General features: G+C 46.7%; 1 protein-coding gene across 3 annotated transcripts in view; it reads right to left on the bottom strand.

Annotated features, from left to right (window-relative positions):
- Positions 1-2,240: 2,240 nt before the first annotated feature.
- LOC142586001 (suppressor of tumorigenicity 7 protein homolog) overlaps positions 2,241-23,368 on the bottom strand; it is a 52,835-nt gene continuing 31,707 nt past the window's right edge. Inside the window, exons 6-7 of one of the 3 annotated variants that reach the window (XM_075697199.1) lie at positions 7,301-7,415; positions 2,241-4,771 (exon numbers count right to left, since the gene is read on the bottom strand). In XM_075697199.1, coding sequence (XP_075553314.1) covers positions 4,116-4,771; positions 7,301-7,415 — 771 coding nt within the window. In that variant the 3' untranslated portion in view covers positions 2,241-4,115. The remainder of the gene's footprint in view (positions 4,772-7,300; positions 7,416-23,368) is intronic. The other 2 variants (XM_075697197.1, XM_075697198.1) reach the window with 2 other exon arrangements.

Genomic DNA, 23,368 nt, shown 5'->3' with positions numbered 1-23,368 from the left:
ACAAAAGGAGGCACTATTTTTTGCCAAGAGTAGACCTATTTACAGCAAGTCTGTGTAATGACTCGCAGACGAAACCAGCATGCTTTCGAAAATGTTTTACCGCCGTAGTATTCGAACGCCAACGGCCAGGAAACACATCGATACCAATAGGCTGTCGGCTGTCGGTGGTTAATCAAGTACAAAAACCTTGACGCTATGACTAAAAAGCAGCTTCAACAATCAAATAAAAAAAACCAACTGCCTATTTGCCTGAGGTAAAAAAACATCCTTAGACACCTCGATTGTTTATGTCAATGGTTTGGGTAAAGTAAAAAATCCGGCATGTTCAGCGCCCCTAGCAGAGAAAGCCCAAATTAAAGTATTCGACCAAATTACAGTAGCTCCACTTGCGCGCTTACGCTGAAACGCGCCTCGATTGACTTTTCGCCCTCTGTGGCCATTTATTGAACTTGAGAGTGTGCGGGGCCTGGTACTTGCGTTGTCGCGACATCATTCGAACACTATACGATCAGAGCAGAAACAAGTGCTATAACCTACCCCGGTGGTTGTGTAGGCGTCAGCTCTCAAAGTATTGGGCAATGCACGGTAGGAGCCGTTTTATCTGCGGATGCGTGCTTGCACCAACTCTGACGAAACTCTGATCATTCGGGACCTATGAAAGCAGTGCTGTGTTTTTGTTCCCTGCTTAGTTCGCCTGTGTACATACTCGCCTGAATGTGTGCTATTGTGATTTGTAAGTTTTCCCCCGTCGGTCTGTACCAGATACCTCGCACTCAGTTGCTTGTCACCTGTGGTCGTTTTATAACTTTGCTGCAGAATTTGGGAAGGAACTTGGGAAGGAAATCGTGAAGCTTTACTCCCGAAAAGCGCTTGTACGTCCATAGAATTTACAGTTCAAATGCAACACATATCCTCATTTAAAATAATGCGTTATTTGTGTAGCCATATTCACGTTTTAGATGAAGCCTCTTACAACACCAGCCAACACAAGCCTCGCAGATACATATACCCATATACCGTCATTCCGATGGTGGCACGACATGCCCCTAAGAATCTCCCATAGACGGTGGTGGCAGATTTCCCTCTAGGTGTTATTGTGAGAAACTCTATGGTAACTGTGGTAAAGTGATTGTGGCCGTTTTATTTGATGTTAAATGTCAGAGCTTGTGGCGAAGTGATCAATTGTGGCCATGGTCGTTCTGCCCGTGGTGTTTAGCGGACTTCGCCGTCGCTGTTTTTGCCAGTTCCTGGGTGGCGCCTGTGCCACTGATTGATTGCGTTGCCCAGCACCTTTGTGGATGTGTGGATGTTGTCGCCGCTTATGACAGTGCCCTAATTATAGGTGGTCACAGAAGTGCTCACGAGCGCGAGAAACTTCACTGGCTTTTGTGTAAACAACGTAGAAGTCCCAAAATATTAGCTAGAAAATCACTTGTACGAGCTTCTGCTCGTACAAGTGTTGCAAGAAATCCAAGCAAAATGGCAAGAAATCCGTAAAATAATGCCAGTTTCTTAGTCAGCTTTACCTCGGTACAGCCATGATAGGCGGTGAAGTTTATGAATAAGTGGACAGGTGCCACTGCGTTACTGTGGCGATTTTCTTGTTCTGGGGTCATGGCCGTGTGCTTTTATAAGGTGCGAACAAAGAGGAATCGCGATCGAAGCGCATGGCATGAACCCTGCCAATCCATCATTTGCAAAAAAAGAATAAAGAAGCCGAACCAAGAATGGTGATGCCAAAAAGAAAGCATTGACTTTTGTATGACCAAAGCAGTTCCAAGAATATTCAAGCACATTCGAAGCTCCTGCATATTTGACTGTTGAAAAGTAAATGCATATATTGTGCACCTACCTTAACACCAATTCTGATGTTAATGATGTCGCTTTAAATGACATGCGACAAATATATAATTTGTGTCATGTGTTCTTTATAAGCTGCTGCTTTCACGTGGTAATGTGTACATTGGCTGGAAGAGTTGATGCATCCTCCTTATGGAACGTGGCAACTTCTCGACAGGAGAGCCACCTGTCAAGCCATTGTCGTCCTTCCGGTTGTGCACCAAATTTCACAAACATGGGGATGGTTATGATACACAGAGTAACTGAGTCTTAACGTAACATTGCATACATACATAAAATATATGTATATACGTATGTAAAACAAGGTACACAGGCCCTTATGGCTGGAATTTCTTGATATCAAGGGAGCCGATGACAGTTAATCTAAGAGGATTTGTGGGACATACTGGGCACACTAGATGCGGAAAATGGAATAACTATAACCTTTTAAAATGTATGTATAAAAGGAACAAGGTGCCTTAAAAATGAGAAAAAAAGGTATCTGTAGCCTATGGAGATGCAGTGGGGGCTTAGGCAAGGGTGCCTTCTGTCATCTCTGTTGTTCATATTGTATCCGAGACCAAGTCACCAAATTAGAGAGGAGCTGACTTGGCCTCAACCTTTCTTTTTACAAGCGAGGAGAATGGATTGAACAGTCATTAACAGGACTGATGTAGGCATATGATATAGTACCTAAAGCTGACAAGGAAAATTTGCAGGGATTGATGGACATCTACAGTAAAGAGGGAGAAAGATTAGGCTTGAAGTTTAGTAACAAAAGATTGGCAGTCATTTTTAATGATAATCAGCACAGCAAGCACAGGATACAGGTGGTTATGCTGGAGGTAGTGGATAAGTACGAATATCTTGGCAAGTAGATAAATGGGGCCGGATACCTAACGGAACATGAAAAATGTGTAACAACTAAAAGAGTATTGCAGACTAAGACGTACTGAGTCAAGTACCAAAGGGTAGACACATTATGCTGTGCATATGGAGAGGAAATGGCTGAAGACCCAATACTTTTTTGTAAAGGGCTTCACCCTACAGTTTAAAGCAATAGTGGTGATTTTTTTTTCAAACCATCGGGGTTTAGGAACAATGGAGGCAAAATACACTTTAAGCAGGAAGAAATAACGACATGGAGGTTTGACTGGTGGCTAAAATCAAAGCAAGGGTGAAATTTCACCTTCCACTAAGAATAAAATGTATTACTAGTCACATCTAGGTGGCTTGTGCCATCGCCCAATTTAAAGGATCCACCCACCCACCTACCCATCCATCCCATCTCTCCGTCTGGGCAGTGTCGGGAGCCTGCTCATGCATGGCATAATGGTTTCAATATTGTGCTTCTGTACTAGAGGTCCTGTGTTCGAATCCTGCTGTCGTGCCATCGGACAAGTGCAGTCAGCTGTTCAGTGCCATGACCACATTGTTGTGCTAGGTGTATGTGTCCGTGCTGCTTTGTTTAATGTTCTCACATACATAGGTTTTGCTGAGTACATATAAATATTTAATTCAGAGTGCACAAACATCAGAGTGCTAGAGGTAAGAACGGCAAAATCTGACTAGGAGCACTTCGTTAAAGGAACCAGGCCATCCACATCCTGTCGTTTGCTAGGTGAGATCGGTTCACTGTGCTGCTTAATATCAAGAGATACTTCACATGCTAATGTGAAGTTAGTTTGAGGGAACTGCAATAAAAACATGCCGTATCGTCAGCTATTTCCCTAGATTTGAACAAATCTGTGTTTTCCTTAAAGAAGGCTTAAAATGTTTAGATTTAGGAAAATTCCCCTAGGTGGCAGCACTGCGCATACGTGTTATACGCATCGCGAGACTGAATTAGATTGAATATCGTCTGTGGCTCTGTCTCAGTCTGGATCCTGTCACACAATGTACGTAGACGGTACTGCAGCCACGCCAGGGCAAGTCACTATAACGATGCCACATATGCGGGGGCTGCACTAAGGTGACAGCTTGCCCAGGACTTGCGTACTTAGCCATACCGATGCTGTGCGCTGGTTGTCTTTGTTCAATGCTCCTGAATAGTATGCATAATTGTTAACGATGCAACACATGCAGACGCACAGGTTTGGTTGACTAGGCATTTCTTTATGGATTAGTTACAGCCTCGAGAAAACCCACGGAGAATGAGAAGCATCCACTCGGCTGTGCACACACATGCATACATGTAATGGGGTGGGGTCTCCCATGGCTACTATGAGCACCAATGGGCGGTGGGATGAGCTATATGGCATGACGATTGTAGGTAGTCAGATCCGTGACAGCTGCTGAAGCAAGCTGGAGGGCAGGAGTGCTTCCAGCTTGTCCAACACGTAGCCCAGAGGCAAAGCAAGCCACGCCAGAAGTGTGCGTGCTGCCAGACCCACAGGCTCTGGATACTGGTGTGTCAGCAGGGCCAGCAGGGCTGTCAGGGAACACAGTCCTGCTGTGAAGAGGATGAAGAATGGCAGCTCCTTCTTCGGATACACAGAGAGTTCGTGAAAGGGTGGCAAGAGCTCACGGTCTGTTGCCTCTGTGCAGCCCGGGTATGGATAGAAGAGCTGTCCTCGCTCCAGAGGGTACGGCAGCATCCGGAATGTCCCCTCCCAGGACCAGTGCAGTAAGTTGAGGGCCCCCTCAACCCGCTTCCAGTGGCGCAAGTGAAAAAACGCATACGCAAGTGCCTCAGAGTCGCCACGCTTGAGAAGATGCTCGGGTGGCAAGATGAGACTTTTGGCTTCCAACAGGTACTTGGGCACATGCGGGTTGAACTCAACGGCTCGATGCACAGCCTCTACTGCATTCAGCTCGGGGCCTGTCAAACCTCGACGTGCAGCAGCCTCCGTCGAGAACTTGTCAGCCACACCACGTGCTTTGAGCAAAGCTGCTGTGTAGCAGATGCTCGCTGACTTTGGAAGGTTGATGTCTGCATAAGGCATTAAATGAATATCTATAAAAACTTTTACACTAGGCCAAGTCTTGCAATGTCAGCAAGTTTCTGAGAACATTCTCTTGTAGACTCACTACCAGAGCTTCCTATCATGGACGAAATAACTTGCACAGTGCTTCAGTCAGTACGACACACGGTGCTTGCAATTTGTCCAAACCCAATATAAAATTGTTATTCTTTAAACTGCACTTTCCTTAGAAGAAATATGAAAAAGGTACTTCTCACTGTTAAGCACAATAAAAGTGACCAACAAAATGAGTTGGTAAGCTTGAGAGAGATTTCTGTTTCTAAAATACAGCAATCATATATATGTTTTCACTAACAAGGTGAAGCTTAAAGGGCAATTAACTGCAATAAAATTTGACTTTGGCTAAATTGGTCATGAGTTTATACTTTTGAAGCAAAATAAAATTGGGGTTTTACTTGCCAAAACCACTTTCTGATTATAGGCATGCCGTAGTGGAGGACTCCAGAAATTTCAACCACCTGGGGTTCTTTAACATGCACCTAAATCTAAGTACACAGGTGTTTTTGCATTTCGCTCCCATCGAAATGCGGCTGCCGTGGCCAGGATTCGGTACCGTGACCTCGTGCTCAGCAGCCTAACACCATAGCCACTGAGCAACTACGGCGGGTACTTTTGAAGCAATCTTAAAGCTGCAGGGGCTGCATAAGTGTCTGATTTTTCTTGCCAAGATCCTTCAAATGGCACCTAAAAGACAACATGTGCACCTAGCGGTCAGCAGATATGACAAATGTTCAGTGCATCGCAGGTGTGCCAAGAAGTTGTGCTGGCTCTTAGTGCGTTACTTCCGGTGAGCGGTAATGGCGACTTTTCTTTTTTTTATTGTCGGTGTCAAACAGTTTTGTTTTTATTAGCTTTTCGTGATGCATGCTTTTCAAAAAACGCTGCTCAAAATTTCATTGTGGTTGGCCTTCAAGGGCCTAACAGTAGATTTTCTTTACAGCAACACACGCCATATTGTCTACAGCACCACTACCATAGAGGCTGCATGAAAAAAAAATGAAAAAAAGCCAGGTAAACATTTTTGATAACAAATTTTCTACCTGTGGTCACATTCGTGTTTCTGTAGCCCTTTGCTGGGAACAGTGAAAAGTAAGCACGACAGTGACTGTGCATCGGCATAAAAGTGCAGATAAAAGGAAGTGAAGCCCTAACCACATCATTTTATCTTCTTTTTTATCAAGGTGTTCATCATGTGGCTCATGCCATCAGAACTTGTCATTTATTTCTACAGTAGTATGTATAAATGCTTTATCAAGTCCTGACAAACTGCTTCCTAACCAAGCAAAGTTTTCAAAAAATGGAACACCAGTTTTGTACGTGACTGGCAGTTTCTGTTAATTTGACTATGGTTAATTTGATCCCGACCGAGGGTCCTGGCAGGCACCCATGCATTTCTATTGGCCCAAACTTTTGTTATTTCGATCTCTAAGTTGGCCATTGTCGGATAAATAGAACTTGACCAGTACGCGCCTAACCACTGTGGCGAGCCCTTTAGTGCAGTAGCGTCCCGACCTCGGCACAGCTGAGGGGACACAGTGCATGCGCAGATCACACGTTATCTCCCGTCAAAAACGGCTATTCTCAGCCTGCCCTAGGAGGATTTTCAAGCAATAACCATAGCTCAATATTGATGACATATTTTTTACTTGATTCTAAAGCTTCGCAAGCTTTTCTTTCGCGGAACCCGTCTGGGCTTCCTTTGCAGCACTTAGCTGCGTTGGGTGGATGTCTCATTTTCCTTTTATTAATTACTTCTCTCCACCTTGCGGGTTTCCGCAGAACTAAGCGTCAAGCTTCACCACATAACACGGGTGCACTGCGGCGAAGCTGACTCGAAAACCGGACGCCAATGTGCCACATATGTTAGACCTTTGCCAATTTTGCTTGCTAAAAATCAGGCGCGCGTTAGACTTATACTTCGATGAGAAACTGTGATGTCATTTCTGCATTAGTTTTTTACTTCATATACATATAAAATGGGCATTAGTGTTAAAATAGGGCAAAACTGCAAAATGTGTTTTGGCATTTTTTTTCTGCGTTTTGTTTAATTCGAGCCGCCAGATAATTCGATCAATATCGTCGGTCCCGCCAAGGTCGAATTATGATGCTGTATTATAATCAGCTGTATGATGGCATGCAGTGCTAATTTTGAACATAAATCTTCACACTGCAATACACAGTGAAAAGAGATTGAGCACTGATAAAATATAATCTGTCTGTCAAAAGAAAAAGCACCGTGCTTTAACATCTATGTTATGTTTAGCGGCTTGTGGGGGAACTGTAAAGCTAGCGACAAAGTTTTACATTGTAGTGCTGCTTTATTTAGTTTTATGCAGCCTTCTGTGCCAATTAAAAATTAGAATTCTTTGCTTAACTGCTAATATTATGTTTGGTTCTATCAATATTAAGTATCACGTTTTAATTTCTAGAATTTCATCAGACATCCTAGTTGAAGTGAATAAGATGCATGAACTTGCCATCATATTTGGCAAGAACAGCTTGAACATCTGCATAGGCCTGGAGCTCCAGAAGAGCTTCGATGAGATTCTCATGGATGTTGAAGAGGTTCATACTGGGAAACTCCTTCATAAGCTGCAACAAAGACAATAACTTGCTGTGAACATCAATGCATAGGCCTCACTTAGTGATTAACTCAGCACTCAGGATATTGTACATTCTGGATTACTTCATGAGCCATTACAGTGTGGACATATTCCCCCAGAGACAAATAGGAGGAATGCCAATGTCAAACCCTTTAGATTAGATGCAATTAATAAATATCACATGTGAATGTAAAGATACTGCATGCCTGAAACATGGCGTATTCAGGGCAACAATGATGAATGAGTGTGTGGCAAATACTGAAAGAAACAAAGGAAAAGTAAAGGTGTATACTATGGCACAAAAAGTTATGCGCACTGTCAGAGTCATTTGAGAATGGGAGGGATTTGCCTTGCATGGTATCACATACACTCAAACCTCGTTATAACGAAATGGGATATTACTAAATAACAAATATGACAAAGTAAGTGAAATTCCTTGTGAAATCCCTATAATGCAGTACATGCATTAATGGATATACCAAAGTAATTCTGGCTCCTCTTCAACTTTGCTATAACAAGGTTTTACAGTACAGAAAGCAACTAGTGCAAACAAAACACAGACTGCGGAAAGGACGACACATAGGACAAGTGTAGTGTCCTTTCCTCAGTCCCCGTTTTATTTGCACTACTTTCTTGCAATCTGGGAATCAAGATTATATGAAGCATTTTGCACACAACACAACAGGAAAATGTTACCAGACGGCACATGTCCATGTAGGGTTAGCATAGGATGAGCAATTGTCTTTGTAGCACAAACGTATCTGTGATGGCAATGGCAATGTGACAACACAATGAGGATGGCTGGACAACAAGGTATGATGACTGGTTTATTGTGGTAATGTTTTATTGTCACAGTACCTCTTCTGTTACGATTTGGGCTGATTCCAAAGGTAGTGCACTAGGTAAACTAGGCTGATACCAAATGTGGTGCAATGTCATATAGTGCCTCGAAGTGCTAGCTGCCACAAAGGAAGAATGAGGAGTCTAGTGCACTCTTGCCTGAGGGAAGCAAATTGTTGCTGTGCAACGTGATGCATACGCCAACCATATCAAAGCGCTAGCTTGCACATGGGTATTCGAGTGGTGGCGAGTGCCTTGCCATGTGCAGCCTTCCCATGGCACACAGTCACTGTTTGTGCAGGCTGTCTGGAGCCTATAAAGAATGTGGATAAACGAAACAGTGACAACTGCAGTGTGCATGAAGAAGGTGAGAGTGATAATTTTTAAGTCTGAGAGCATGTGTGAAAATTGAGTCAAGCAGTCACCGGAATGCACACAGATCGTGTTGGATAAACATGCTCATACCCGCAGATTGAGATCAATCAGTGACTGATATTTTAGACACTGAGAGGTGCAAGGACGCCTGAATAATCGAGCAATCTGTAAAAAAAATTTTAGAAGAAAAAATTGTTTTTTTTTTTATGAACTCGCTTGGTGTTGTGCATCAGCAAATGCATTTTGCAACAAGCCATCAATGTGATGCCATGAGGCGCAGCTCATATGTCACCTGCAACTTTGACTGCATGAAGCTTGCACAAAATTTAGGTTGTGTCATGCAAATTCAGTTTGGAGCTTTCTGTCTACGTACAAGCTTACCCTGTTCTGTCCAGTAACCACACAGAAAGTGTGCCCACACACCGAAATGGCACTGATGTGGTAGCCTGCCAGACTCGTGTGCATTATTGTTTTTCTTTATTCATGTGATTCAAAGTTACAAGGAAACACTGGGGCTATGAGTGGTGCCATAGCGGGAGGCTTGAGATTAATTTTTGCAACCCGGGCTTCTTTAACCCAGAAGGGTTTGGGTGCGAGCTAGTTGGTACGGATCATTCATATTTAAAACAGCGCAAATAACACGGACAAGGGAGGACACAGGACGAGCGCTGTCCTGTGTCCTCCCTTGTCCGTGTTATTTGCGAAATATGAACTTCTTTAACCCCTTAACTTCCAAGTTCTTTCCTAAACAAAATTCGCAACATATACCCCCCATTTACATATTTGTCAAACCTAATCACCATTGCACTACTCTATGAACAAGTTGGCGACAAAATTATGATGCTATGCCACCTGCCATACCGGTCAGCAGTTTATTTTCATTATGGCCACACACCATGCTGCCCAGAGCATTAGGCCTAACCAGCACTCCTTCAATCATTGACCAAATTTACGGTCAATACAATGAGCTATACATTATTGCCTTGAGACGACGGGCATACATACAAGATAACGGCGTTATCTAAGTAATAATTTCAGTCTTATGATTTTTGTTTGACAAGTATAATCATACATTGATTTTTTTCAATGATATGTGGCTGACGATAATGACATGGGCTGCAGCTGATGTTCAAGTTGGAAGCTATTAGTATTCAGTATTTGCGCATACCTAGGTCTTCAGCACCGCTGTGTCACCATCAAGGCCAAGTTGTGCTGCCAGTGTGCTTTAGTCTCCCAAAATTTTGAATGCCAAATGGCAGTGCTTTCAGGCTCAAACAAGAGATTGGTGCACATCAACACATTACATGCAAAGGTCTTCAAGGCTACCTCCACCAAAGTCCCAAATTACGAACCAATGATGGCGATTCTGTGTTTTACAGCATTAGGCACATTGCAAGATTTCTTGGGCAGATAATTTCGATAGTCAAGAGAGCTGCACATGTGCTTGTGCAGCATATGCTTTAAAGCTCACATGAACACAAGGGCATTGTACGACTATATGCTGCTAGCGCATTTTCTTCATTGGATTTAACCGCTTTGTTTCTGCCCGTACGGTGCTCCGCCGTGCCTGGTATTCTGCGGCCCATTTTCCTGCTTCGTTGCATGAGCATGGTCCGCATTGTAAGAAAATTGCTTGCATTTACAAAATGTCTTAATTTACTTTGTTCACAAAAGGCTTCCGCATCAGATGCGGTAAAGGAACTAGAAATTGAGCATAAAAAAAAGTTTAAACATGCAGGAACTTGGAATACACTTTTTTGTTTTTTGCACTCAGAACTCCTCTTGGACTTCTGAACTTGGCCCTCGAAAACTAAGCACAGCATCGAATGGTTCTGCATTGAATGGTTTTTGGTGGTATGTGCTGACAAAAATTTGCCCACTTGAAAGCCTGTACGCTTTTTTTCAAGCCTGGTACGCTGGTTGCAACGGCTACAACATCAGAGCGGCGTCTAGCGAGCAGTAAGCTTCCCATTGTTTTACAAAGAACTCCTGCTGAAAGTGTAGACAAATATGTTTATCTAGTGTGAAAAACCCACAACAACTAGAAATTAGCCTGCAATGTCCTGCCATCTACGAAAAACAGCCAGAAACAGCTGTTATTTAAGCAGTCGGCGAATCGCCGGTCACTCCGAGTTTGGCCTTGGTTGTCGCGGCTGGCGGATTGCCGGATGTCGATGAGAATGGATTAAAGGGGCCCTGAAACACTTTTCTAACTAATGGCCTCATTATTAAAGGACGTCATTTTGTGAATCTCATTTGGCAAGAATGTTTTTAATACTTCAAGTATCAGTGGAGTTATCGCAGTGATGCGCTACTTTCTCACTCTTTTCGTCTCCTCTAGCACAATGCAAGCTACACAGGCAAGAAGCCAACAGGGCTAAAGGCCCCCCCCTCCCCCAAAGTTGAGCATCTCGTCATGGCAGCCCGTGGTGGCCATGGTAAACTATGCACTGCAGATGCAGCTACACGCAACTGCCATATGTAGACGGGGAATGCAAAGAAGAAATTATTTTTCTGTCTATTTTAATTACAGGAATATGTATGTTTAACTTATTTAACTAAAAATTAGCAATTGTGGTACGACTGAGAATGTTCTCGTGACCACAAAATTAGCCAATAGCCGTTGGTGGGCCCAGTTGCTTGCAATGATTCTGCATGACATTGTGGAAGCGAGACCAAGCAAATTTTCTATATCTTGACAAGAGATTGGAAATTCCCTGCGGCGTTCAGTGCAATAATATTTGGCTAGCATGTTCATAGGAGCCTCTTCTACAGATCAGCAGCGTTTTCTTAATAATGTGACACTCTTGCATGTGTACTAGGTTTACGCCTGAACAGGATGTGGGGCATCCAAGATGGGTGAAAAGGAGGAAGACGACGTGTGGCTGGCTAGCTGAATCTCGACAGACACTCAGGTAGTCAGCTGCACATCGTCTTCCTCCTTTTCGGCAGACCGTGCATGACGAACTGCTGCGACACAAGGCACTTGTGTGCAACAACATACAGTGCCACAATGCTATACAGTGCCATCATGCAGGTGCCACTGCCTGTTCTCCGCAACAAATGGTGCCTGCAGCACCGTGTGCTTCATGGCAACCTTCAGCCTTTGTCACGGGCACCAACCACAGAGGAGCTCCATGGCCACCTGAGGGTGCATTTATGCCCGATCAATGACATCGAGAACAGCCTCACCTCGGAAGGTTTGCACACAGGCCGACCGTCCCTCCTGTGTGGCAAGCTCAGCCACTTTACCATGCTATACAACCCCCAACGGCTGAACGCTTCGAGGAGCAATTCATGGTTCATCGTTTTCCCGAGTGCTATAGCTGTGGTGACGTGGGTCACATTGCCAGGTACTGCAATTGCCGCCAACCACTGAAGGTTCGAACATTCGATGATGTCTAGGGGGTACTGCACTCCACTTGTTGAGACATATTCACCCTCGTACACATACCCAGGAAGCGTTCCCCACCAGTACCCAGAGATGCTGCAGAAAACTGTTCTCCAGCATCCAATTGCAGCTTGACACAAGCACCTGCTCCTCGCATAAGCCGGTTACTATCTCCACGGCGTCGCTATCTGTCGCCACCTCCGGAAAACTAGTCAGCACGGCCATCGGAGGTGAGGTCAGTGGACAGTCTTCGATGTCGACAGAGATACCTCCACACATTTGTAAGTTTAAGAAGAAAGTGTCTGTACTAATTGACGGAGTTTCAACAATGTCCTTGGTGGACGCAGGAGCCACCGTTTCAGTGATGAATCTTGCATTTAAAAGCCGCCTAGGATGAAAAATTACATTTTGCTTGCACCATACTGATACGTTTCATGGAGTGAGTGGGGAGTTGCATCATGTCGGGGTGTGCAATGTAAACATTATCTTGGATGGTCAAATATTTAACGCAGAGCTTGCTGTTCTACCTTGTTCTACATATTGACATAATCCTGGGCCTTGATTTTTTGAAACTGTGTGGTGCCACTGTTGACTGCAGAATCGGAGAAATTAGTGTAGGTACGAGCTTTTTGGCTGCATTTATGGAAAGCCTGCCATATTACAAAAGTGTGCTTTGTATATCCAGGGATACAGTTGTGCCTCCGTTAGCTGCAACCTGTGTGTCAATTGTCTGTTTCCCAACCACCAACGAAATGTTCAACGCTACCACGGAGCCCGTTCATCTGAGCTACATCAAGAGGAACAGGTTGATACCATATTGCACGCTATCAGTTTTTCGCGGACGCACTAGCTTGTGGACTGTAAGCTGTTCCAGCGAACCAGCAATACTACCACAGGGTCTGAAACTTGCTGCCTACCATCAAGGTCAAGTGTTGTCACTCGCCATTCTTACCGAGGCCCCTGATTCTGCGAATGAACTCCATTTAAATAATGCATGCCTTGCTGCAGACTCTTCCATTCTAACTATGGCGAACGAATCGCTCAGTACTAAGCAGCGTCATAAAGTGACGAATATTCTGCGAAAACATGCCAGACTCTGACTTTTCACAGGAAGAGGGGCCACCATTGTTTCCTCCTTCTCGTATACACAATCGCATAGATACAGGATCTGCCCAACCTTTGCAACAGAAGGCATACGGAGTATCACCATCAGAATGCAAGGTGATCAATGACCAAGTCCATGAAATGCTAAATAAGAAAGTAATCCAAGAATCATGTAGTTTGTCGGCGGTGCCAGTGATTCTGGTTAAAAAGAAAGATGGTACATGGCAATTTTGTGTTGACTACCGGCGCCTCAATGCGTCACTAAAAAGGACGTGTATCCTCTTCCACATATTGATAGTGCTATCGACTGCCTTCCATCAGCATCTTACTTTCTGTGTGTCGACTTGAGGTTGGGGTACTGGCAGATTGTTATGCACAAGACAGACAAGGAGAAAATGGCATTTACAACACCAGATGGACTTCTTGAATATAATGTTATACTGTTCAGGCTGTCTAAAGAGCCTGCAACTTTCGAGCGCTTCATGAACACCATCTTGTGTGGTTTGAAGTGGGAAGTGTGCGTGTGCTATTTAGACGATGTTGTGATTTTCGGGTGAACATTCAGTGAGCACAATGCCCATCTCGATCTTGTGCTAGACTGTTTGGGAAAAGCAAGTTTGGAGTTCAACTCAAAGAAATGCCATTTTCAAGAGCACCAAACACTGTTTCTAGGCCATCTGGTGAATAAGGACGGCATGCGACCCGATCCAGTGAAGACTGCTGCTGTCGAAGCATTCAAACAATGTTGCCCAGTAAAAGAGCTATGCACTTTCCTGGGCCTTTGCTTCCGCCAGCTTATTTGTGGATTTGCCAACATTGTGTATCCACTGATATGCCTTCTTCAGAAGGGCTTTCCCTTCGAATGGACCCTTGAATGCGAGGCCAGTTTTCATGAGCTGAAGTTTCTTCTGACGTCCCATCCCATTCTCCAGCACTTCAAGAACACGTTGCCTACGCGAGTCATTCCTTAAGCAAGTTCGAGCGCAACTACACCGTCACAGAGCGAGAATTTCTTGCAGTGATTTTCACAGCACAGCGCTTCTGGTTGTACCTGTACGGGTGCCCCTGCACCGTGGTGACAAACCATCATTCTCTTTGCTGGCTGGTTAATCTCCTATAATCCAACAGGCCAGCTTGCACGTTGGCCACTTTGTTTACAGGAGTATGCTTTTACCGTTTCTTATAAAAGCGGCTGATGGCATGCTGCTTGCAACGACGGACTGCGATGCATACAACTACGATTGCTATACTGCATAATTGGAGCCAGGATTTCCTAAAATTAACACCTTCAAGACTGAGCAGCAAAAAGACAGAACTTTAGAGCCACTGATCAGTCCTGCATGGAAATCAGCACCATCCACTTGTTGCTGCGTTCGTGTACTGTACAAAAAGAACTATTCTGCTACAGGCCCACAATATCTCCTGGTGGTCCCGGAGAGTCTCTGTGTTTCCATCTTGCGCACTATGCATGACGATCCAACATCTGGTCATTTGGGATCTGCGCGAACACACTACCACGTTCAACAAAGGCTCTACTCGCCTAAAATGCATCAGACGATTGACCAGTACGCGTCCAGCTGCAACGAGTGTCAACGTTAAAAGCGTCCAATGAGTGCTCCTCCTTGTCGACTACATCCAGTGCCACCCCCAAGCACTCCTTTCGAGCAAGTCGGCATCGACCTTCTTGGTCCTTTCCTGCAGACATCTGATGGAAATTGCTGGATTGCCGTGTGTGCCGATCACTTGAGATGCTGCTCTGAGACAGCTGCTATACCATCGGCTACTGCAACTGAAGTGTGTATTTTTCTACAGTGTTTCGGCATTCTCGGACAAGGACCTACACACCACCCACAAACAAATGACCTTACAGAATGCACCAATAGAACTCCCAATAGATTCCCGATATCCTGGTAGCTGAAGCTAACAAAGAAAAATTCCGTCACGACATAAACATTAATTTCTTACTCTAAAAAAAAAAAAAAAACTTGTCTGCGTTGCTTCTTGCGTGCCTTCTTTTTTCTTTTTTTGATCTAAGAATCTTAGAGTTTGTGTAAACTTGACTCTTCGTTGTATTATTATTAACAAAGCGCTTTATGTTCTGTATAATTGTTTGCTATTTATATTGTGTAAAATTTTTGAAGCTTTTCTTACCCAATGCTCATTCTTCGGGCCTCTAAGGTATCTTGAATAAGTAAGCTCTTACTAACATGCTGTACGTGTACGTCACGTCAGATCATAAGAACTGGGACAGCATGCTACCTTTCATTACGTATGCATTTAATACCTCACAGCACGAAACTACGAGCTACAGACCCTTCTTTCTTCTTTATGCTCATCCGCCTCGTTATACACTGGACACTATCTTCCTATTTTCAAGCTACAATAATGTCTGTATATCCGAGACCGTCCCTCTTGCTGAAGAGGCCCGACGACTAGCTTCTTTGTGCACTCTTGTTTCACAAGACCGCTCGAAGGCATGCTACGACCGCCGACACCAACATGTGATATATGACCCTGGTGACTTAGTGTGGCTGTGGAAACCAACAAGAAAACATGGGTTATGTGAAAAGCTGCTGGCCCACTATGTTGGACCCTATGTTATTTTGGATTGTATAAACGAAGTGACCTACTGCATATCACGCCTCACATCAAATGGCCGATGGACAGCATTGTCTGTTTAAAGCTCTTCAACTCTCGACAGCCTGTTTGACTTGCCCAGCGGGCTTCATCTATGCGAAGGAAAATGTGACACTCTTACATGTGTGCTAGGCTTACGCCTCAATAGGATGTGGTGCATCCAAGATGGGTGAAGAGGAGGAAAACGACGTGCAGCTGGCTAGCTGAATCTCGACAGGCACTCAGCTGATCAAGGCCGTCGAGACTAATTATGCCTGACCTATCAATAAGTGCCTTTCGTGGGCTTAAAAGTATGTTTAAAGAGTGTTTCAGGGCCCCTTTAAGAAAAATGTTGGAATGAAATGGAAAAGTGGCTCCTGCACAACTATTTTGGGCATGCCTGCAGAACCTGCCACCCTCATGTTCCACAGCTAAACTATCACAGGTGCCTCACTGTTGATTGGCCAGCAAGCTTTTAAGCAAGTAGGTCTCTGAGCAACTGCTCTGCAGTTATCGCTGTAGGGGCCAGCATAGAATTGCATTGTGCATCTGTTTCATGACAACGAGAAAGCACCTTTTCTGGGATTTCAAATTGTTAGCGAACCTGAATGGTTAGCACCTCATCTTGCCTTCCACATCATTCATGCAGATCAGGTGTCTGATGCAGTTAATTCCTTAAACACTCCTTTACCTTTTTGATGACACCCTCTTAATTCGAAAGGATATATTTTTTTAATGCTCAACGGGGAATTTCATTTAACAGTGCCGGTAGAGCATGCACACAAAAGTACACATCGTCCGTAGTTAGCTTGTGGTGGAAGAAATCCTGACTTCCACATGACAGAAAGTACAGCGAACTACGATGACCACCTGGGCTTCAAAGTGCCACGGACAGGCTGCAAGAATGTGATGCGTGCAGCAAGACGGGAGGAATCTAGATGCAGAGTGGAACATTTTTTGACAACTGAAGAAGGATTTGACATCCACAACATTTCTATCTTCGCTTCTCGTAGTTTCTCACTTCTCAAGTTGCAAGATGTTGTTTGTCATCTTCTGCTACTACCCATCACCACAGCCACTGGGTCTTGTCATCAGAAAGAAGCTGATTTCTCCCTAACCAAACGAATGAGCTGCTGAGCATCACCATTGGAGGCCTGGAACTGTCAGACACCTGAAATGCCACTGACAATGACCAAGATGTTTTTTATCAAGTTTATCATGAAAGTGGCGGGAATGCCAGGCAGATGTAACCTTTCAGAATACAGTTGAGAATGTCCACATATATTTGTGGTGGTTTCATTGTTTTATTAGTAGGAAGCACATAGAGGTCCTAGTTCTTTTACTAGATTAGTTATTGAGTGAATAGTTGTGGGATGTGCAAAGTGTCTGTGCTTGTACACATTCAACCAATTGTTGTGTGTAGCAGCCGTAAATTATCTAGATGTACCAGTGTCATGCAAATTATCGTGCCTGACTATGCAAGGGAAGAACATAACGGGCACAACAGCGAGTCGCAAAACTAACTCTTTATTCGGTGAACCTGTGCCCACAACAACTAGTTACGTTCGGGTAGAACGATAGTGATGTGCTTATGCGTCGATTGTCGAAATCTGATCCCTGGGTCAAGAGTGTCGGCTATTTATACATGACTTGGCGAAGATTGCAGCATAATCACCGGTGCTTGCGTGTGTTCTAGAATGCACAAGACTGTTCGCATTGCACATGCAATCTGATTACACAAGCTTCGCGACAACATTGGCGACCGATAAAACCGGCAATAACATCCAAGTTAGTCCTGATGTATGATATATGTATGCAGGTACGTCTTGTGCCAAGTTATAATATTAAAGGCCAAACCACATGTACGCTTGCCACCACGCGCAAGCTCGAGCCGCCGCACTAGCGCAGATGGTGTGGGACAGATCATATGCGTCCATGTGCAGTGTGAACACAAACATCTTTTCTTTTTTTTTAATTATGGGGTTTTACGTGCCAAAACCACTTTCTGATTATGAGGCACGCCGTAGTGGAGGGCTCTGGAAATTTTGACCACCTGGGGTTCTTTAAAGTGCACCTAAATCTAAGTACATGGGTGTTTTCGCATTTCGCCCCTATCGAAATGCGGCCGCTGTGGCCAGGATTCGATCCCGCGACCTCATGCTCAGCAGCCCAACACCATAGCCACTGAGCAACCACGGCGGGTGAGCACAAACATCTGTTCCAGAAAGATATTGGTGCTCTGGCTGTTTCGCATTTCCACACACCTAGCTACGCAGCTACAATGTGCTACAATCAATATTCAATGAGGCAGATTTATGTCATTTGAGAATGTGCTTTTTCTTTACTTTTTGGCTGTTTAATGACTCTAAGAACAGACAGTGCATTTATCAATATTTCAGCCTTTTGAAGCACTGTCAATACCAAAGTACGTTAGTATGTCTATCTATGGACTGAGCCAAGCGGGCATGTGCTGGTGTACATCTCTTGCAGATGCAAACCACCACTACTCGCGAGCTTGCACGCATCGGCAAGCGCACGTGTGGTCTAGACCAGTTAACTGTGGAATTGAGAAGGTGGCACGCGCACACCAGCATGGCGAGGTGACAGGCGACCACTGGGCTTCCTGAACGCAGAGAAGCCCAAAGTGTGGAGCATTGGGTGGAAAGAATTAATGAGGCGCTTCCGAGGTTTGTAGTGCGACTCCCGGTCAGACACGTGACCCCTTATCATATACAGAAGGGTGACGATACAGTGACGTAGGAGTTACATAAGGTGGGCAGATGAAAGTGCTGGCACGAGAAGAAGCAAAACCAAAACCGATACACCGTGACACAACAGTTAGCAGGTGAAAAGTGGTTCCCGGAAAAAGAATAAACAGATTATAAACAATGTAAATGTGTCAATATCAAAGCGCCAATATACGTCTTCCGCATGTGTGTACATGTGTTGAGCATGGATTCAGCTTCCTGGTGTTTATGCAGAGAACACATTTTATGCAGTTAACTGTTCTTTAGTTTAGCATGTTCATAAGTATGACCTTATTCCTTGTGTAAGTATGAAATTGTTCACAATCTTTGTTACAAGTATTCGAGTCACAAACGTTGCTAGTGCTACACAACACATCAACAGGGGGGCCACCGCAAGGGGGCCAACTCAGCGGACTTGTTCCACATGAGCTCCCGATTCAACGTGTACTTCTTGCGGACTGCAACCTGGAAGCGCCAGAACATCTGCATCATTCTACGCAGCTCGAAAAGTGGCATTCAGAGAGACCATCGCTGTGAGTTCATTTTTCACAGATTTACACGCTTCGACAGCAGCAAAGCGGCGGCCGCCAAGCTAAGCCTACGGAGGATTGCCAAGCTTTGCTCCCGGAGGCCACGCGCCTCGCGCCACAGCCACGAGCCTCCTGCCCGTGCCCGAGCTTTAAGACCGAGCTTTTCGCCTCGTGAAGCATCTGCCCGCCGTGCACTGGCCCTTTGAAGGCGGGGTACGCTTCATACTCAAGATGGAGTATCAAGTGGCGGGGGAGGATATCTCCCCGGAAGAGGTTACCCAAGATCAAGGCTGGCAGTCTGCGGGGGCCAGAAGAGTTAGCGCCAAAACGCGCACGGCTGACACTAATGCGCCATCGCCCCAGCCGGGAGCACGCCATGGCAAATCAGGCGGTACTGCGCTAAAATCCCAAGTTATACGAGCGGGACGAATGCCCTCACTTCCTCGAGATGACATCAAGATTGTAATCAGGCCGCGAGGTGGACTCAATATCTTTAAGATTGGCGTTGTTACGGTGGCTGACGCAATACTCGCCGCCGCTGGCATCAGTCAGGAAGATCTATGCCAAGATACTCTATGCCCGAATCTACAGCAAAATATTATGGTTGCCAGTACTCCCAAGTGCGAGAATGCGAACCGCTACGTCCGGATGAGGCAGATGCTCATCTCGGGCAAGGTATATGAGCTCAGTGCCTATGAGACGGCCCCGCACTCCACGTGCAAGGGGGTGATCCGCAACATCCCTCTTCAAGACGGCCCTGACGTCATCGATGCCAAGATTTTCAACGCCAATAATCCACTCGCCTTAGCAGCGAAGAGAATAGCTCAAACCGGCACGGTCATCATCGCGTTCGACGGGCATCGTGTACCGAACTTTGTCAGGTATGGACCGCTACTCATGCAGTGCTCTCTCTACCGCAAGCAAATCGACGTGTGCTATACGTGCGGCCGCCTCGGTCATCGCGCCGACGTGTGTCCCAATCCAGGTGACGCTATTTGCTGTGGCTGTGGTGCCCCTAGTCCCGATGAGCAGCATCAGTGTACCCCCAAGTGTAAACTCTGTGGTGGCCAGCATCTCATGGCTAATAAGGACTGTGCTCAAAGGTTCAAGATCCCATACATCGTGCGTCGTCGTCGCAGTGAGCGCGCCATGATGGCCGATGCCGCGTCACCGTCCCCTCAGCGGCGCTCGGACACTGCGGAACTCGTCCAGGCTTCGTCCACTCCGGGTACTCAGCGCAGAGGGCGCTCCCGTTCCAGGGGCCGCTCGAGAGTCCGTTCCGTATCCAGGGGTCACTCCACCTCCAGGGCACATTCCGGCTCCAGCCGTGGGTCCAAAGGACGGGCCGGTTCCCGGGGACGCTCCGGTTCTCGGCCTCGCTCCAGCTCCAGGCCGGGGCGCGACACGTCGAGGCGGACCAGGTCCCGCTCCCGCACGCCCACCGCCCTTAGAAGCAAGTTCATGCTCTCCTGGGCCGACAAGGTTCGAGGGGGACGTGAAGGTCCAAGAGGTGACGACCCGCCTCGCGATTCGCACCACGCACACGAGCTCGAGGAGTTGCGACGAGTTAACGAGCAGTTGAGGAAAGAAAACGCGCAGGTTAAACAAGAAATGCGCAGGCTAGCTGCGGAGATGGCGGAGATTAGGAAGCTCGCGCTTTCACCCTCCTCGCCGCAACCCGCTTTGGCCCCGGTCGCCATGGATACGTCCGAGACATCCCACGCGGCTCGCGCGCCCAAGCGTCGAGCGGTAGAGAACAGAGAGGAAGACGAGAAAATAAAATTGCTCTCAGAACTCAAGAATGTCTTCGCCAGCATGCAGGCTAGCTTAGCAAAGGTCGAGGAAGCTATAGCGCACCCAAAAATGGGCTTAGGTGCACTCAGTGAACGAATAAGCAAATTAGAGGAGGTCGATGCCCGGAGAGAACCCAGCCCCGCTCTTTCGCAGGGTGCAGCACGACGTCATGTACTGGCACCACCGACGGAGGGCGCGATTCTCAGGGCCGTTCAAGCCTCCTCTCAGCCTAGCCATGGATAGTGCGGACGAGAACTTTAGTATCTGGAAATGGAACTGCGGAGGGTTTCCCAATAAGAAGCCGCTTCTGCAGCAATATTTAAGAACTCTCACGGTTAAGCCCCAAATCATCGCTATTCAGGAAGTTGCAACTAGTACTCCTATCAAACTCGCAGGTTATCTGGTAGCATCCTCACATTCAGGAGGTAGGGGAGTTGCTACCCTCGTCAACAAAAGGTACAATTGCCTCTCTCGCGACCTCGGCGCAGTTGGTGATGGCATCGAGTACGTCATGACTGAAATCCTCATGAACCCACCCAGAAAGGGCCTCAGAAGAAACAGCCTCTTTATCCTCAACGTATACTGCAGCCCCAGCTACCGTAGGGCGAGGGCGAACTCCCTCCTCAAGAGAGCCATCAGCCTGGCCGGTGGGCACCCCCTTGTAGTCGTCGGGGATTTCAACGCCCCACATAGGGTGTGGGGGTACACCCATGACACGCCCAAGGGACGCGAACTGTGGCAGACTGCGATGGAAGTGGACTTGACCCTTATCACCGATAAAGATTTCCCCACTAGGAGAGGGAACTCCGCATGCCGGGATACTACCCCAGACCTCTCTTTTGTCAAGAACGTAGGGGAGGTCAAGTGGGTAAACACGGCTCTAGACCTCGGAAGTGACCACTACGTCATCGAAGTCTCCCTCCCGATTGCCCGCTATAAGACAAGGAAATTCAAGTTGATCAACTGGGACGTTTTCCGCAAGATCAGAGCCGAGCGCGCACCGATGGCCGGGACAGATTTTGAAGGTTGGTGCAAAGGGATCAGGGATGACGCCGCGGCGGCAACCAAGGAGGTCGTCACTGAACTCGACATCGACAAGATGGATAGCAGGTTGGCGCACCTGTTGGAAGCCAAGCAAGCCCTCCTCACGAGATGGAAGGGGCAGAAGCATTACAGGAGGCTCCGCAAGAAAGTTTCGGAGGTTAACAGGGAGATCGAACATCACTGCAAGAACCTGTGTAAGCAACAATGGGATGAGCTCTGCGAATCCGTCGAGGGTCAGCTCAGATCAGGCAAGAGCTGGGGTCTGCTCAAACACTTTCTCGATGAGGGCGGCACCAGATCCAGCCAGAGACAATCCCTCACGCGAGCCATCCACCTCGCTACGGACTCTGCCCTGGACGAGTTGATTGTCGACAGGCTCATAGACACGTACCTGCCGGTCGCGGATAGCTCTGCCCCTACCCAGTTCCCGGACTACGCGGGGTGTGCGGTGCCGGAGTTGGACCAGGACTTTACCGCGGCCGAGATCCGAGATGTCCTCTTCTCACTAAATGTCAAATCTGCGCCTGGCCCAGATGGCGTCACTAACAGGATGCTGAGGAATCTCGATGATGAGTCGATCGACTTCCTCACTGAGAGGATTAATGAAGTCTGGCGTAGTGGACAGGTCCCCACACAGTGGAAGGCGGCCTGCACGGTACTCATCCCCAAACCCGGTAAAGCACCAGGAATAGAGAATCTAAGACCAATTTCCCTGACGTCGTGTGTCGGTAAGGTTGCAGAGCATGCCCTGCTCAACCGGCTCAAGGTGCACATCGAGGCCAATGACATGTACACCCACAATATGATTGGTTTCAGAGCCGGCCTCTCGACACAGGACGCCATGAAGCTGATAAAGCATCAGATCATCGAACGGAGCACGGGTGATACCAGAGCCATCCTTGGATTAGACCTGCAGAAGGCGTTCGACAATATCTCACACGAGTTCATTCTCCAGTCTATTGCCGGCCTCGGACTCGGGAAGAGGACCTACGACTTCGTCCGATCCTTCCTTAGCCAGAGAACCGCCAAGCTCAAGATCGAAGGATACCTTTCGCAAGAGATCACCCTTGGTTCACGCGGCACGCCTCAGGGCTCAGTCATCTCGCCAACATTATTTAACATCGCAATGATCGGACTTTCTAAGGAGCTCACGAAGATTCAAGGAATCAACCATACCATCTACGCAGATGACATCACCATCTGGTGCGTCGGCGGGAGCGACGGCCAAGTTGAAGCCGCCATGCAGAGCGCCATCGATGCGACCGAGCGCTTCCTCCGCCCCACTGGGCTCAGATGTTCTCCATCGAAATCTGAGCTACTACTCTACAAGAAAAGACCCAGAGGCGGCGGCCATCGTGATTGGAAACCGGCGTCCGAAAGCGAAATACGGCTTTTCACTGGTGACGGGTCTCCGGTGCCCAGAGTCGACTCACTCCGAATATTGGGGATGTATATCGAGTCTAACGGTGCCAATGGAACCGCACTCAGAAAGATCACCGCC

This window comes from Dermacentor variabilis, chromosome 6 (assembly GCF_050947875.1).
Source record: "Dermacentor variabilis isolate Ectoservices chromosome 6, ASM5094787v1, whole genome shotgun sequence".
In the NCBI taxonomy this organism is placed as follows: domain Eukaryota; kingdom Metazoa; phylum Arthropoda; class Arachnida; order Ixodida; family Ixodidae; genus Dermacentor; species Dermacentor variabilis.
Note: the sequence above shows the minus strand (reverse complement) of the source record. Positions and strands in the feature narration are given on the sequence as shown.